Raw genomic sequence first — 17,417 nt, 5'->3', positions numbered from 1 at the left:
CTCTCCATTCTTCGGAAGGATTGATACATCTTTCCCTAACAAGAGTTTTACATTTTTTTTGAACCACAACAGGTAGTCTAATAATAATACCTATTTAATCGGGGCTGGTTCATGAATACATGTTGGGAGGATGTCTCAGTGTCCCGGGCACTACGTCCACCACAGGAATTATCAGCAGGTTACAATGACGAGTCCACAGTGATAGAGCCACGCTTAACGCGTTTCAGACCTACTCAGTCCTTCCTCAGAAGCTCACTGCCCGGGACTGAGGTCTACCTGTTCCATATTAACACCAAAGAGGGACGTCCAGTGGATCACCTAGCCCAGCAGTAGTGTCACTGAGGAGTAACTATATGCTATGTTGTTTTTATACTTTGTGAGTGCTTTGATGTATTCAATTATTTTTATCTGTCAAGGGTATCTGCACTATTTTCTGTGGTTTGGGTCCCATCAGCATAATATGCTTTAAGTGCATAGGACTACATTCTGGTTGGCAGTGTGAAGTTGATTGCATACATCAGCTGTGAACGGGATATTATATAAGGTTGTCGACCATCTATTATCATACAAATATTGAGGGGTCTATTTACTAAGCAGTGTTAGGAGACAGAATGAAAAGTGATAAGGTGCCAGCCAATCAGCTCCCAACTGACATATTTCAAACACAGTCTGTGAGATGACAGTTGGGAGCTGATTGGCTGGCACCTTATCACTTTATCACTTTTCACACTGCTTAGTAAAGAGACCCCATAAAGTGGACTGCATCTGTACTGTATATATTTTTTTTTTACTGGGATATCTTAGAGAGCTACATGTTAATGAGGGGGTATGCAGTCGACTGCATTATCCCCGCGAGGGTTAAATGACAGGCGTCTAAATCTAGACACCTGTCATTTTACAGACGCCTGGCATCCTGATCGAACTGATGCCGGGCGCCGACCGCGGACAGTCGCGGGGGGAGGAGGGTTAGGCTTAGGGCCCCCCGGGGAGATTTAATGTTAGGCACCCCCCCAGGAGGTTAGGGTTAGGCTAGGGGAAGGGAGGGTTAGGGTTAGGCACCCCCGGGGGGGGACTTAGGGTTAGGCACCCCCCCTCGGGGACTTAGGTTTAGGCGGCTGGGAAGGGGGGGTTAGGTTTAGGCACTTAGAGGGGGGATTAGGGTTAGGCACTGGGGGGAAGGTTAGGGTTAGGGGGGCGGAGGTTTGGTTAGTGAATACTTACATGGTGACGATCGGGCTTTTCACCCATGTCGGGCAGCTGTTGTCGGGATTCCAACCGAAACCATACCGATTCCAATAAGGGACGCGCTTGAAGTCTCATATATACATATTCTTCATTTGTATTATTTATTTAGGCGTTTTCGGATGACCCTCCTGTATTTGTGATCTTACCTGCATCCCCCATATATATTTTAGAGCATATTTCTGGTGATATTCATAAAGATCTATCAGAAGTAAGGATCCATTTGTCATAGCGCGTAGCAGCTGGGAAGTCTGGCTACACGCCCACAAAAACGGATCTCTTGCTTACGTTCGTAGAGTGATGCCCATTTCAAGTACAGATAGAACCGTACGCACACGGAGCTGCCGCCACAGTGCATATCTATGCGTATACATAGCGCGGAGCAGGCGGTTGGCTAAAAATAGCTAGATGCGTCCAACCCAGGATTGGGCCTTATATACAGTATGTCACAGGTCCAGCTTTCTAATACATGCTTTTATTTCCTTTATTTAGCAATACAATATTTGCAATTGTACCTTGCCAACTCAAGGATGAGAAAAATGCCCCTTGCCCGGCGTTCTTGATGTTATCGGGGGGTTGTTCTGCAGGGGCTCTGCCTGTGTAATGCAAGCATAATGTAAGTATAATTCAGGGGGTGAAAGTACAAAGCAGCTCATTCAGACCCGCTCGCAAGATGCGATCGCTCGCTGGTCAAAAGGGGCCGGATATTTAAATTAAGCGCTCGCACTGCGTCGCGTAAGGACGCCCACTGTGTGTTAGCGAGCTACGGCAAAGTGCACTCGCAAGTGTCTGAAGACGCCCCCTTGCCTCTCGCAACACACGTCATCTCCGGGAAATGAAGGATTAATTGGGACCATCGTGAGCCATCGGAGCGGCTCGCAGCCCTTGGGGTTGCCTTTCCCCGCAGCAAGCACTGCGATCAGTGCAGGCTGAAATACATGCAGGTGACGTGTACAATGACGCTACTTTGCTAATTATGCACGCCCTTTAAACGCCGTTTTGGGGGACTGACACGCCTGCGTCCGCAACACCACTCCCCCGTTCACAAGCACCTTCCCCTGTTACCACCCACAAACGGCGCTATCTGTCGCTCAAAGCAGCGACCTGATAGTGGCTTACGAGCTACCCAAATCAGATCGCACCGAATGGCTTGCGCACGTGCACTGCGAATTATACACATGCGCAGATGGGCGAAAATCGCTCACAGCGAGCGATCGCGCCTTAGCAAGCGGGTCTGAATCAAGTCCAAAGTGAGATATTGTTCCTCTAATATAATGACCTCCGCTACTTACACCCCACGGCCAGAGCATCCTGCTGCTCCTGCTGCGACGAGAACAGGATACTAGGGTTAGGGTCCTTCGATACAAAATTCTCCCAGGGAGGGGTGAGATCAGTCTGTCTGTCTGCGGCTTCGATCTCAATGTCCAAGGTGACGTGAAACAGCTGGGGGTATTTGTCTGGAGAGTCACAAGCGTCAAGTTCAGGTCTGGAATTCAAAAATGAAAATCTGCAATCAGCGCAAATATAAAGTGACATCTGCTCCCATGACGATGATTTTACCTCCCTAACAATGTGTTATTAATATATAAGCTTTTCACAGGGGCTCAACTTCACCCGCTCTTTGGATCTAATGTAAAGAAAAACGGGAAAAGGGAGTAAGTTAACATTAGGAGAAAGTGTGGGCAAAACGGGCATATTTTCACCCATGTGCCGGGTTTTCAGCTGCGATCGAGACACAGGGGGTGATGTCTCAAGCATTGAAGAGGGATAAAAATGGAGAAGTTGTCCAAAGTACACAATCAGATTCTAAAGGCGCGTATCCACTGGACGATATGCTCCGTGAGCGATATCGTCTAGTGCTTGCCCTGCAGTGCCGGCCTCAATGTCGTTAACGACATTGAGCATCCACAATGAACGAAATCGTTAACAATATCGTACAGTGCCGGCACCCACCCTCACCCCCGAACTTGCAGAACCTGACGATATCGTCAGGTTGCCCTGCAAATGCGGGCGATGAAAGATATAGTCAACGACCAGCGGGAGCGTGCATCGCTGGTCGTTGACGGCATACACACTGACCGATATTGCGGACGATGAACGATAACAATATCGTTATCGATCAAATCGTCCACTTTATCGTCTAGAGCAGGGGTCAGGGAACTTTTTTAGCTTTTACCCCAAAATATATTTAGATACGCCGACATTAACCCCTTGATTTGAAAGGAAGGAAATCATATAGTAGTGCCCCCATAGTTATGCCTCTGTAGTAGTGCCCCCATAGTTATGCCCCTGTAGTAGTGCCCCCATAGTTATGCCCCTGTAGTAGTGCCCCCATATAATGCCCCTGCAGTAGTGCCCCCATATAGTGCCCCTGTAGTAGAGCCCCCATATAATACCCCTGTAGCAGTGCCCCCATATAATGCCCCTGTAGTTGTTGCCCCCATATAGTGCCCATGTAATAGAGCCCCAGTATAATGCCCCTGTAGCAGTGCCCCCATATAATGCCGCTGTAGTAGTGCCCCCTTATAGTGCCCCTGTAGTAGAGTCCCCATATAATGCCCCTGTAGTAGTGCCCCCATATAGTGCCCCTGTAGAAGAGCCCCCATATAATGCCCCTGTAGCAGGGCCCCCATATAATGCTGCTGTAGTAGTGCCCCCATATAGTGCCCCTGTAGTAGAGCCCCCATATAATGCCCCTGTAGCAGTGCCCCCATATAATGCCGCTGTAGCAGTGCCCCCATATAATGCCCCTGTAGTAGTGCCCCCATATAATGCCCCTGTAGTGCCACTTGTACAAAAAAAAACACTTACCTTAATCCCCGCTCCTGCATCCGCCGCCGTCCTGTCCGCCCGGCTGCTCCACATAACTATGGGAGAGACGTCATGATGTCTCTCCCATAGTGCGCATGGAGAGAGGCGGGAGCTGGAGTTCAGAAGAGAACTCAACGCGGCGCTGCAGGGAAGGAGCCGGGCGCCCGCTCGTAATAACATTTCAGCGGGCATCCGGCTTAGAGGTCACTGGCGCCGCACCCGACCTCCAATCCTGGGGGTAATGGACGGACAGCCGGGCATGCAATGATTCATATGCATGCCTGGCTGTCCGTCCATTATCCCCAGGAATTAAATTTTTACCCTTGTTCTCCAACCAGTGGTCTAGCGGATATGCGGCTTAACTCTCATTTCTCTGGCAGAGTCTTTAAAAATACAATTAGTCACTAGTTGGTTGCTTTGGGCAACTACTCCGGTATGGTTTTAACTGCTGAAACCTCTCTCATAAAGCAGAAACACCCCCCTGTCTTGTACACAAGGGAAAAACAAAACACAAAACAAATTTCTTAAACACGTTAGTCATAGCTGAATGTCGACATGTCCAATGTCAATATTACAACCATGTCGACAATATCATGACGTACTACACCGCTCTCCGAAGCATTTTCTGTGCCCAGGTGATGAAGGAAGCACCAATCAGTGTCTGCGGGTAGTACAGAAGCAGCCAATCACAAGCAGTTATCTAGATTAGACCGACCTCCGCCATCATCATCACCGTCTGGTACTACGGCAACTGATCAGGGTGTATTACCGCCTCACTCCAGGGCTGCACGTGTACGCAATTGCGTGACCATGCCATTGATGTACATGGCTTATGAAAGAACTCCCCTGGCCCATCCCAATCTGCCCATTCAGACTGGGCCTTTCTCATGGCATCACCACTTAATCGGCAGGGACTAGAAACATTGCTTCCCCATGCCATGCACCTGGAAGGGTATTTAACAAAGACTACTACAGTGCTTCTGCTATCGCCATCTAAAGATTGATTTGGCAAATATGAAGTGGCAGATTTAAAGATGCAATCATTTAAAAGGCGAAACCAGGCTGGCTTTGCCTTTTAAATTATTGCCCAGGGGCATAACTTCCTATTGACCAGGATGGCACTCTCCAGGAGCACTGGCCGGCCGGGGGCGGCGCTATCTGTGGCGAGTACTATCTGTCAAAATCTGCGCTGCTGCTGATCTCTCAGTCCGAAGCATCAGCGATGGAGGATGGGGGGGGGAAGGGGGTGGGGGGTGATCGCTACCCGTACAGCCACCACGGTGTCTGTTTGCTAACTACCTGGTTCAGATCGCCCCTCCATCGTTGCCCAGCGCTGATGCTCCTGACTGAGAGAGCAGCAGCAGCACAGACTGCTCCCTCCCTCCCACTGATCAGGTGTCACATACAGCACCTGTCCCACCCACCAAACACATTTCATTGAGTCCAGATTTCGGTCCCTGCCTCCTCCTCCTCAACCCTCCAGCTCTTCTCTTCTGTGTGTCCTTGTAATTTAGGGCCTGATTCAGAGCCGCTCATTCTGAATCAGGGCCGGGCTTTTTTTTTTTTTTGGTGCGGCCCCTTGGCCGCTCGCATAACTGTGGGTGACTACCCACAGTTATTGCGAGCGGCCAGGATGATGGTTGCGATGATCAAAACCATCGCGACCATCGGGCTTGCGACGAGACCCTTGTGGTAGGGTCTCGGCCATCGCAAGCCCCAGAGAGCTTTTGGCTCTAACAGCCGGAAGCTCTCCACTGACATCACTTGTGATGTCAGTGGGGCCGCCCCCAAACGGCAGGCGTTCTCATGGGAACGCTTCAGTTTGGGCAGCCACCCCCTGGCCCGCCCACCAAACGGGGCGAGCTGTCACTCAACATCGACAGCTCGCCCCCTTTGGTGCGAGACCCGGAGCGACGGAGTGCCCGGAGCTAGCCGGGTCTCGCGCATGCGCACAAAGCAGCTGGCTCCGTATGCGCTGTGGGCCACAATCGACCCAGTTGCGATCGACCCAAAAGCTGCATACACACACAACGATTGAGTTAATGAACGATTTTAGTAAACGATTTTCTACCTTGAAAAAATGAACTAAAATCGTTTACTAAAGTTGTTCATTTACTATGTTCATTTAAATGTAATGAATGATTTTTATGAACTACAAACGTTTTGTGCATATTAACTTAATGAAAATCGTTGAGTTGACAAGTCTGACTGAACTACAAACTACAAACGTGAACGCGCATGAACAATAATCGTTCATCATTTGACTCAGAAAGTGAACGATTTTTTCAAACGATTATCGTTAAACGATATCGTTTAACGATAATCGTTCAAAAAATCGTTGTGTGTGTATGCAGTTTAACACATTGGCCCTCATTCAGAGCCACTCGATAGCGGCAGTACGCTCGTTCCGAGCGATGTTCGCACATCTGCGCATGCGTACGGTTTTTAGTACGCATGCGCGAACCAGTCAGTGCGGCCGAAAATCGTTGGTACGCAATATAGCGAGGGCCTGCTATTTTGAGTGACAGAATGAGGCGTATGTGGGTGGTAACAGGGGAAGGTGCTTGAAAACGGGGAGTGGAGATCCGAACGCAGGCGTGCTTAAAGGTCAAAACGGGCGTTTTAAGGGAGTGCATAATTAATACAGCAGCGTCATTGACCACGTCACTTGGTTTTTTTTAACTCAGAACTGCTCGCAAAATAGCGGTTGAAAACACCAACCACAAGAATAGCGAGCAGTTCATACGCTGTACAATGTACTCGATTAAACTAATAAATAGCGGACATGACGTATGGTGCGTGCGGCCAGGGGGCGTTTTTATCAAAAAAACTAGCGTATGTTTTGCTCGCTCGTTCAGACTTAGAGGTGGGAACAGACTGCAATTTGCGAACGGATCATTTGAATAGCCACCCCTTGTTTTTGAACGAACGACCACAAATAGCGAACGGCTCTGAATCAGGCCCATTGTCTCTCAATCTACATGTGTTAGTGCTCTATTTACTACAATCCGCATATTGAATGCGGATTGTAGTGTGATATTACCGAGTGAATTCGCATTGCGAATTCAGGCAATATCACAGGGATTTACTATAAATCCAATAACAAAAAAGAAAAAAAGGGAATATCAGTTGGCGCTTATCAAAAAGCAGCTGGTTCAGATGGAGGTGTCAGCTCCTGATAATATAATACAGGAAAAAGATGGGTATGAACAGCGCTAGAAATCTATCACTATATGCAGATGAAAACCAACATGGCATAGATCATAAATCAATATATATTATCATGAACTACTACATGACTCTATATTGCTTGATTGAAAATTGATTTAATATGATGTCCACAATCTGGACAGAGAAATAGCAATCAATAAAACCGATACAATAACAATAATCAAAAAAAAATAAATATTAATAATAAAAAATAAATGAATAAAAAACAGTATAAATAAATAATAACAGTACACAAAAAAATGATAATAATAAAAATAAATAATTCGTGTCCAAATCAAAAAGAAAGAAAAATGTCCATAGAATGAATGGTGTAAACCAATCTTAAATAGTAACTGAGTATAAAATAAATATATATTTCATTCACATTGTAGTGAGAGATATAGGGGAATGTTGTAACAGTCACTGGCCTACACAGGTGGATCTGGAATAATATCCAGCTGATATATTACCAGACTTGATTAGATGTCTACAGCCTGTAAACAGTATAAAAGTCCTCGCACTGGCATGCTGACGTATTGTGAATGGTTGGGGCTGGAAAACGATGATATAATTACCAGACTTGGTAAGATGTCCACAGCCTATAGGTGGTGCAGAATTTCTTGCACTGGCATGCTGACGGTTGTAAAAGGCTGCAGCTGGAAAATGATAAATACCGCTGGTCCGGAGAGTATAATCCACATAGGAATCCAAGTGCTGTACAATAAAGGGGTGCCAAACGCGTTTCGCTGTGGTAGATCCCACAGCTTCCTCAGTAGCATGATCCCCATGATACAATGATAGGGCTTTATATACCCATATCTAAATTAAAATGACAATCAGCTGTAGCTGACAGCTGGAATAAATCAATCAAGCCGTATAGAAAATCTAAACAAATTCCCATTGTCAGTGACATAGTATAAATGAAACCGCTAAGTTCTCTCATAGCTGGCATAAAATAATACAAATCTACATTTTAAGAACATTAAAAGTTACCCGATCTAGACGGGTATAGAGATCGGCATCTGGTCACATGTTGTCCGTACTGGCACACGTGACTCCGTGCGACCTATAGAAACTTCTATTTTATTCCCACGTCAGATCGGGCTGCTTAATCACGTGGTGTAAACATACATCACGTGGTCAGATTACGTCACCATCACTAGCGTCTGTTGCTAGGTATGCAGAGTTTAAACATGGTGATTAGTTACAAAAGGTCTCCATTAACCTCCAGCGTTAAAGTCGTAATAGCAAGTCACGTGATGTAAACAAACACCATGTGACTCGTATCCATGACGCTCAAAGAGGATTGTTTATTTAAAAACACACAGTAATCGTATAATAAAAACATATTTTATAACAATATTTATTATCCTGGATTTTATATATAATCCCTTATCATATATTATATTGTAATTCATCTGTTATGTGGAATTCCCGATCCACTTTAATATGTGTAAAGACCATACGTATGAATGGTTATAATTCTACTTCATCTAAAATAGTAAGTCGAGATACAAATCAATCCTAAGAGAACTGGAATATCTATTATACTAAGGGATACATCCTTCGCGATATTCCGATAAACCGTTTAGTAAAGCTCCCAAATATTATCTTAAAGGCATATCATGAATCATCTAATTTGCTTCAATCACTTGTTCCTAGTGATAAAAGCCCGTAAATATAATTTAAATAGCTCATGGACATGGGGCATGTTCACTCAAAAGGGCAGTATGTATCATCACAATAGATCACATCAATGGGTCTCTATATCTGCCGAGGTTCCTACATAATATAATATTTAGTAGTAAACAAATAGTACAATAATTAGTGGAAAATTATACCACTTATACAGATACCAAGAGACCTACAAATCTAAATGACTAACATTGTATGTAGAGAAGACATGAAGATAAAAACCTGAGGAGGTATAGATATTATCTATTCATCTCTGTTGTGGCAGGGAACAGATGAAGGGGACCCTATCTATCTATTCTCCTCCACCCCAGTTATATGAATGAATTAAGGGCCTGATTCAGACCCACTCGCGAGCGGCTGTCCGCTCGCAAGTGGGTCGATGTTATGCACTGAGCATGCGCACGACGGAGGGAGCCCCGTCGTGCGCATGCGCCAGACGCGACGAGCGAAGGAAAGTCCTTCGCTCGTTGTCTCCGATCAAAGGGGGCGTGCTGTCAATGTTGATTGACAGCACGCCCCCTTTGGTGGGCGTGCCGGGGGCGTGCCTCCCTGACGGGGGCGTTCCCACGGGAACGCCTCCCGTCAGAAGCCGGCCCACTGACATCACTAGTGATGTCAGTGGGAGTGATTTTGGCTCTGATAGAGCCAAAATCACACCGGAGCTTGCGGTTGAAAACCTCAACCGCAGGCTCCGGCTCGCAATTTCGATGGTCGCGATGGTCTCGACCATCGCGGCCATCAAAAAGCACGCTCGTATAGCCTGTGGGTGGTGACCCACAGCTATACGAGCGTCCAGGAGGACGCTCCATGAAAATGGAGCCCAGCCCTCATTCAGAGCGTGCGCTCTGCTCAGAGCGTACGGCTCTGAATGAGGGCCTAAGTTCTATAGATTCATTGAGGCCCTCTGGATGTAGAGAATTCAATTTGAACATCCAGAAGACCTCCTGACGACAGAGGGTTTTAAACCTGTCTCCGCCTCTTTGGGTTTTCTGAATGTGTTCAAGTCCTATAATTCTAAGTGTCTGTGGATCACTATTATGCTCTCTCACATAATGTGAAGATAAGCTATGTGTGGTGACTTTATTAATAATATTTCGGCAGTGTATCGCTTCCCGATTAATTCGACATGGGGGTCTCACTCAGGAACATAGACGATTTATTTTGGATTGTATAACTTTTATTCTCACTCATAATTATTTTCTGTTTCTGAACACTTTTTATCTTCAAATCATGGGGACGGCCATGGGGACCAGGTTTGCGCCGAGCTACGCGAACCTCTACATGGGAGAGTTCGAGGACCTCCGGGTGTGGGGTGGGGGGTTCGGCGCGAACCTGGTCTTCTATGGCCGTTACATAGATGACCTATTTTTCATTTGGGATGGGGATCTATCCTCTGCTTCACATTTTGTTTCTTCACTGAATCAGAATTCCTTTAATCTCACTTTTACTTATCAATATAACACTACTCGCATTGATTTTCTCGATGTGACTCTGGAGGCTAGGGACTGCACCATACATTCTTCTAATTATAAGAAGAATGTGGATACTCAGTCATATCTACACTTTAAAAGTGCTCATCACTATCCTTGGAAAGCTAACATCCCTAAAGGACAGTTGATGAGACTACGCAGAAACTGCTCATCTTTGGATAGTTTCAGTGCTCAAGCGAATGATATGCTTTCCTCCTTTAGAAGGAGAGGCTATCCTGAATATATTCTCCAAAAAGCTTTTCTAGAAGTTCATAATATGGATAGATCACTTCTTTTTAAAACTAAAAAATCAGCACAAGATTCCAATTTGACTACAAATGATAATATAGCATTTATTTGCAAATATAACTCTTGTCATAGACAAATTAGGGATATAATTCATAAGAACTATCGTATTCTTCAACAGGACAATATCCTAAGAAACATTCTACCCTCCAAACCATGTGTTATTTACAGGTAAAAATAAATCTTTAAAATCAATCCTGGCGCCCAGTCATTTAAAACCACATACAAGTGTTGGTAACACAACTACCATTTTAGAACAGTGGTTACCATATAGACCACCGGGCTTCCACCGATGTGGTAAGACCAGGTGTACCATGTGTTCTTATACCAACAAAAAAACAACCACTTTAATGATCAAAGACACGAGAGATCCATATATAATCACCAACTTCATGAATTGCGATTCTACATATGTTATTTACTTGCTTACCTGTGGCTGTGGACTACTCTATGTGGGTCGCACTACGAGACCATTAAAAAGACGCTTCTTGGAGCATCGCCGAAATATTATTAATAAAGTCACCACACATAGCTTATCTTCACATTATGTGAGAGAGCATAATAGTGATCCACAGACACTTAGAATTATAGGACTTGAACACATTCAGAAAACCCAAAGAGGCGGAGACAGGTTTAAAACCCTCTGTCGTCAGGAGGTCTTCTGGATGTTCAAATTGAATTCTCTACATCCAGAGGGCCTCAATGAATCTATAGAACTTAGGCCCTCATTCAGAGCCGTACGCTCTGAGCAGAGCGCACGCTCTGAATGAGGGCTGGGCTCCATTTTCATGGAGCGTCCTCCTGGACGCTCATATAGCTGTGGGTCACCACCCACAGGCTATACGAGCGTGCTTTTTGATGGCCGCGATGGTCGAGACCATCGCGACCATCGAAATTGCGAGCCGGAGCCTGCGGTTGAGGTTTTCAACCGCAAGCTCCGGAGTGATTTTGGCTCTATCAGAGCCAAAATCACTCCCACTGACATCACTAGTGATGTCAGTGGGCCGGCTTCTGACGGGAGGCGTTCCCGTGGGAACGCCCCCGTCAGGGAGGCACGCCCCCGGCACGCCCACCAAAGGGGGCGTGCTGTCAATCAACATTGACAGCACGCCCCCTTTGATCGGACACAACGAGCGAAGGACTTTCCTTCGCTCGTCGCGTCTGGCGCATGCGCACGACGGAGCTCCCTCCGTCGTGCGCATGCTCAGTGCATAACATCGACCCACTTGCGAGCGGACAGCCGCTCGCGAGTGGGTCTGAATCAGGCTCTTAATTCATTCATATAACTGGGGTGGAGGAGAATAGATAGATAGGGTCCCCTTCATTTGTTCCCTGCCACAACAGAGATGAATAGATAATATCTATACCTCCTCAGGTTTTTATCTTCATGTCTTCTCTACATACAATGTTAGTCATTTAGATTTGTAGGTCTCTTGGTATCTGTATAAGTGGTATAATTTTCCACTAATTATTGTACTATTTGTTTACTACTAAATATTATATTATGTAGGAACCTCGGCAGATATAGAGACCCATTGATGTGATCTATTGTGATGATACATACTGCCCTTTTGAGTGAACATGCCCCATGTCCATGAGCTATTTAAATTATATTTACGGGCTTTTATCACTAGGAACAAGTGATTGAAGCAAATTAGATGATTCATGATATGCCTTTAAGATAATATTTGGGAGCTTTACTAAACGGTTTATCGGAATATCGCGAAGGATGTATCCCTTAGTATAATAGATATTCCAGTTCTCTTAGGATTGATTTGTATCTCGACTTACTATTTTAGATGAACTAGAATTATAACCATTCATACGTATGGTCTTTACACATATTAAAGTGGATCGGGAATTCCACATAACAGATGAATTACAATATAATATATGATAAGGGATTATATATAAAATCCAGGATAATAAATATTGTTATAAAATATGTTTTTATTATACGATTACTGTGTGTTTTTAAATAAACAATCCTCTTTGAGCGTCATGGATATGAGTCACATGGTGTTTGTTTACATCACGTGACTTGCTATTACGACTTTAACGCTGGAGGTTAATGGAGACCTTTTGTAACTAATCACCATGTTTAAACTCTGCATACCTAGCAACAGACGCTAGTGATGGTGACGTAATCTGACCACGTGATGTATGTTTACACTACGTGATTAAGCATCCCGATCTGACGTGGGAATAAAATAGAAGTTTCTATAGGTCGCACGGAGTCACGTGTGCCAGTACGGACAACATGTGACCAGATGCCGATCTCTATACCCGTCTAGATCGGGTAACTTTTAATGTTCTTAAAATGTAGATTTGTTTTATTTTATGCCAGCTATGAGAGAACTTAGCGGTTTCATTTATACTATGTCACTGACAATGGGAATTTGTTTAGATTTTCTATACGGCTTGATTGATTTATTCCAGCTGTCAGCTACAGCTGATTGTCATTTTAATTTAGATATGGGTATATAAAGCCCTATCATTGTATCATGGGGATCATGCTACTGAGGAAGCTGTGGGATCTACCACAGCGAAACGCGTTTGGCACCCCTTTATTGTACAGCACTTGGATTCCTATGTGGATTATACTCTCTGGACCAGCGGTATTTATCATTTTCCAGCTGCAGCCTTTTACAACCGTCAGCATGCCAGTGCAAGAAATTCTGCACCACCTATAGGCTGTGGACATCTTACCAAGTCTGGTAATTATATCATCGTTTTCCAGCCCCAACCATTCACAATACGTCAGCATGCCAGTGCGAGGATTTTTATACTGTTTACAGGCTGTAGACATCTAATCAAGTCTGGTAATATATCAGCTGGATATTATTCCGGATCCACCTGTGTAGGCCAGTGACTGTTACAACATTCCCCTATATCTCTCACTACAATGTGAATGAAATATATATTTATTTTATACTCAGTTATTATTTAAGATTGGTTTACACCATTCATTCTATGGACATTTTTCTTTCTTTTTGATTTGGACACGAATTATTTATTTTTATTATTATCATTTTTTTGTGTACTGTTATTATTTATTTATACTGTTTTTTATTCATTTATTTTTTATTATTAATATGTTTTGTTTTTTTTTGATTATTGTTATTGTATCGGTTTTATTGATTGCTATTTCTCTGTCCAGATTGTGGACATCATATTAAATCAAATTTCAATCAAGCCGTATAGAGTCATGTAGTAGTTCATGATAATATATATTGATTTATGATCTATGCCATGTTGGTTTTCATCTGCATATAGTGATAGATTTCTAGCGCTGTTCATACCCATCTATTTACTATAAATCCCTTGCAGGGACAGAGCTTGCGATAAAGCTCTGTCCCTGCGGATCCCATCCGCACTCTAGTGTTTTTTCCGAAAATACCGCGACTAAGAGCCCGCGCTAAGCCCCGCCCCCCGGCGCTGAAATTAGCAGAACTAAAAATCTCTCTGCTAAGTAAACAAAACATCTGGGAAAAAAACACACAAAAAGTATATGAACCATGTGTACTTACTTTGTAAACTTTAATACCGTTGTTCCAAGTGCTATAAATCCTGTATGAAACTGTATCTGCAATATCTGAGTGTTTGTCATCTGAAATTGAAACAGATAACAGAAAGAGACTTTATTACTGGGGATCAGGTTATATAGGTATTAGTATCTTACAATGTTTCTTTCATTGAAACAGACAACAATGCTCCAAAGCGGCTAAATTCTTGCTACTCACTGTGATATTACTATAAAGCTACCGCAATTGAATGATTGGCAATAAATTTTCTGGTAGATCGAAGACAAATTAAATTTTATAATATTAGTATTATCTAATTAGAGAATGGTAAATCATTCCTATTGGTCCCAGCAGAGTTTACAATCTAATTTCCCAATCATTTCCCTCATTTTTTTAGACTATGAAAGTAATTGTATTCTTTCCCTACCAGCTTAGCCAGAATGTCGTCAATATATCGTGCCTTGCTGTATCAACTTTATTGTGATTTCCAAGACCCCCCAAATGAATAGCACTCAACGCAAATCTGGGCCCTTTCTTGGCACTTGTAAGATAACTGGGTGACCTGCTCCCATAAACATTATGGGACTATAAGGATAGGTGCCGCCTTGTTCCACCGTTATGCTGTGCACATGCTACAGAATGTTGTATTGTATTTTGCATCCTAATGTAACATATGGATATAAGCGCGTATTTGATTTTGAGTAGGGTGTACGTTTGCTTGGTGTATATTAGTGCATACAGTACATACCTTTGCTTGTAGCCTTCCACCAATTGTGGATCGCATGTGGTAAATGGAAACGACAACATCCCCGTGGACAGTGACCCCCAGAGGGAAGCACACTTTTCCTTCCTGGACGCGATACTCCCTTAAATAAACAAATAATTCACTAAAAAAAACTTGAAACAAAACAATTTTATTATTGTACACATATGGTTTGTATATATCCTGCTTAGACAAACTGTTGGACTCCACTTATCCTGCTCATGTGACTGAACCAATGTACATGGGAATGCAGAGTGCCAATGCAGCCGGTTCAGTGATGTCACTGGTTTCTAATGAATTGATTGGCTGCCCTGTCATGAGTACGGAGTCAGTCAAAAACATGTCTGCCTCCCCTGTGCATAGATGACGGGTACTAAGATAACTGTAAACCACAAAAAGTCTCAATAGTAACAAGTTGGGTGAGCTTTGTTTTATGTAAAGGAGGGGTGGGTATTGCAGGTTACGAAGTTTAATTTGGAGGATGACCCAGCAATATCGATCTGTTATCCTGAGACCTCCATTTTGCTCTTCACAGGGCTTCCCTGCGCACTTATGGAAGCTCAGAAGATGCCCACACACTGCTCTTTTGATTATAAAATCACCAAACAGGGGCGTCGAGAGTGGGAGCGGGTACAAAATACCCAGACCCAGGTCTCTGTAAGGGTCTGTAAGTGCAGGGGAACTATAACTATACCCCCCCATCTAGCTGTGACCTCGCGGTGTATGATTCTACAACACAAAAGGGTGTAGCAGAGCCCCCTTCAGTGGCCACGCACCCAAATACCTAGGCTCACCCATCAGTGCACAGTAGAAGAACAGACTGAGGACTTTGTGGTGAGAACGGGGGGGGGGGGGGGGGGTCCTGGCTGTAACTAGTTTTGAAGCATGAATAGAATAGGTGTTCTGCCGCTAATTAAAGGTCTTTCTGTGTAAGTAAAAGCAGATATACTATGAACCAATAATTCAATCGTTGATGTACAGTAATCCGCAGACTCAGTGCAGCACGTCACTCACTTCATCCTCTCGTAGTCCTGCATTGTGCTGAAGATGCGCGTTTCCCCAATGAGAAGCTCGCAGAAAGGGCGGCAGCCGTTCCTCTGCTTGTTGAAGCACGGCACGGGACTGATGGTGGCGCCCTTAATGACGATAGGCTTGCAGTGCGGCTGTACCGGCTTATCGGACACCAGGTCGCAAATGTATCCTATGTACCTGCAAAAAACTGATGTATCTGCTTTATTCGGCATAGAAAACGGAACAGGAAAGATGAATTAATCCCTTTATTACTATTTACTACAACGCTCTTATCTCCAGTGAATGCACAAGGCTCTCATCTCCAGTGAGTGTAGTCTATAACCCGCGCCGCAAGGCACAGAAGCGAGCTTAGCAAAGGCCGCAGGAGGGGTACATACAAATCATTAAGGGGGGTCTGAGTGTTGAAATAAAAGGGACATCAAAGCTCTTTTTCTGCAAAAGTCATAATGGGCCTGATGCAGAGATGGGCGCTATTCTGACGTTTCCGCAGTTGAGTTGAGTATCGGTGGTTGGCGCACGCATCAGGTCTCACACTGCACATGTGCTGCGATGGTCTTGCAATGGTGGTCCCCGGTAGGAATTATTTCCAAACTGAGGGCCTGATTCAGACCGATGTTAGGCCACTGCGCATGCGCACGCTGGAGCCGGCTCTGACGTGCACATGCGCGAAACCAGGCTAACGACGGGCGCTATGCCGGGAGGCCGCTCCAAAAAAAAAAAAAACGCCCTGATTCAGAGCGAGCGCTCTTTCAGAGTGACAGACAGGGACCAATTGGGGGAAATAACAGGGGAGTGGCGGCTGACACACAGGCGTGATACAGGGACATGCCGCCGACTGCCGTCACGATCCCATCCGCAAACAAAATGGCAGTAGCGTCTCAGTTCAGGGGGGCAATTTTGCGCAGCCATAGGATTACTCAGAAGACCGATGATCGACTGATCTGTGACCGATGATGCGTCTTTGTACGCCGTCGCTTGGAACTGCGCCGCCAACAGTGGGCATCTCAATGCATATCCCAGCGGTTGCGACATATTTCCACACAGCCTCTGCGTACAATCACGCAACAGCAGCGGCATTAGCGCACATCCCTGGATCAGACCCCGAGTTTCCGACATATCAGCATCATCATACGAAAAGTCGTTATCATCAGCGTGTGCTCGCAGCGGTCCTCTAGCAGGCGAAAAAGGCACCTCGCAGTATCAGTCGCCATTACGTCTGTACTCGGCCTAAGTAACAACACCACTCACCTCCTACCTCATACCTCTCCACTCATAGGGAGTTGTAAGTGTCAGGTGCATGCGGGTCAACTATTGTGCATATCTGCATGCTCGCTTTCTGAGCATGAGAAGATGCGCTGCACAAAC

At 44.8% G+C, this 17,417-nt stretch overlaps 1 protein-coding gene across 2 annotated transcripts in view; it reads right to left on the bottom strand.

Moving 5' to 3' along the window:
• DNAJC6 (DnaJ heat shock protein family (Hsp40) member C6) overlaps nucleotides 1–17,417 on the bottom strand; it is a 193,437-nt gene that overhangs the window by 27,518 nt on the left and 148,502 nt on the right. For both annotated transcript variants that reach the window (XM_088442378.1, XM_088442377.1), the window contains exons 7-11: nucleotides 16,035–16,229; nucleotides 15,006–15,123; nucleotides 14,264–14,343; nucleotides 2,535–2,728; nucleotides 1,758–1,838 (exon numbers count right to left, since the gene is read on the bottom strand). In XM_088442378.1, coding sequence (XP_088298504.1) covers nucleotides 1,758–1,838; nucleotides 2,535–2,728; nucleotides 14,264–14,343; nucleotides 15,006–15,123; nucleotides 16,035–16,229 — 668 coding nt within the window. The remainder of the gene's footprint in view (nucleotides 1–1,757; nucleotides 1,839–2,534; nucleotides 2,729–14,263; nucleotides 14,344–15,005; nucleotides 15,124–16,034; nucleotides 16,230–17,417) is intronic.

The sequence above is a fragment of the Taudactylus pleione genome, unplaced genomic scaffold, assembly GCF_031769625.1.
Source record: "Taudactylus pleione unplaced genomic scaffold, aTauple2 ptg000310l, whole genome shotgun sequence".
Lineage (NCBI taxonomy): Eukaryota > Metazoa > Chordata > Amphibia > Anura > Myobatrachidae > Taudactylus > Taudactylus pleione.
This window is presented reverse-complemented; position numbering and strand designations above follow the sequence as displayed.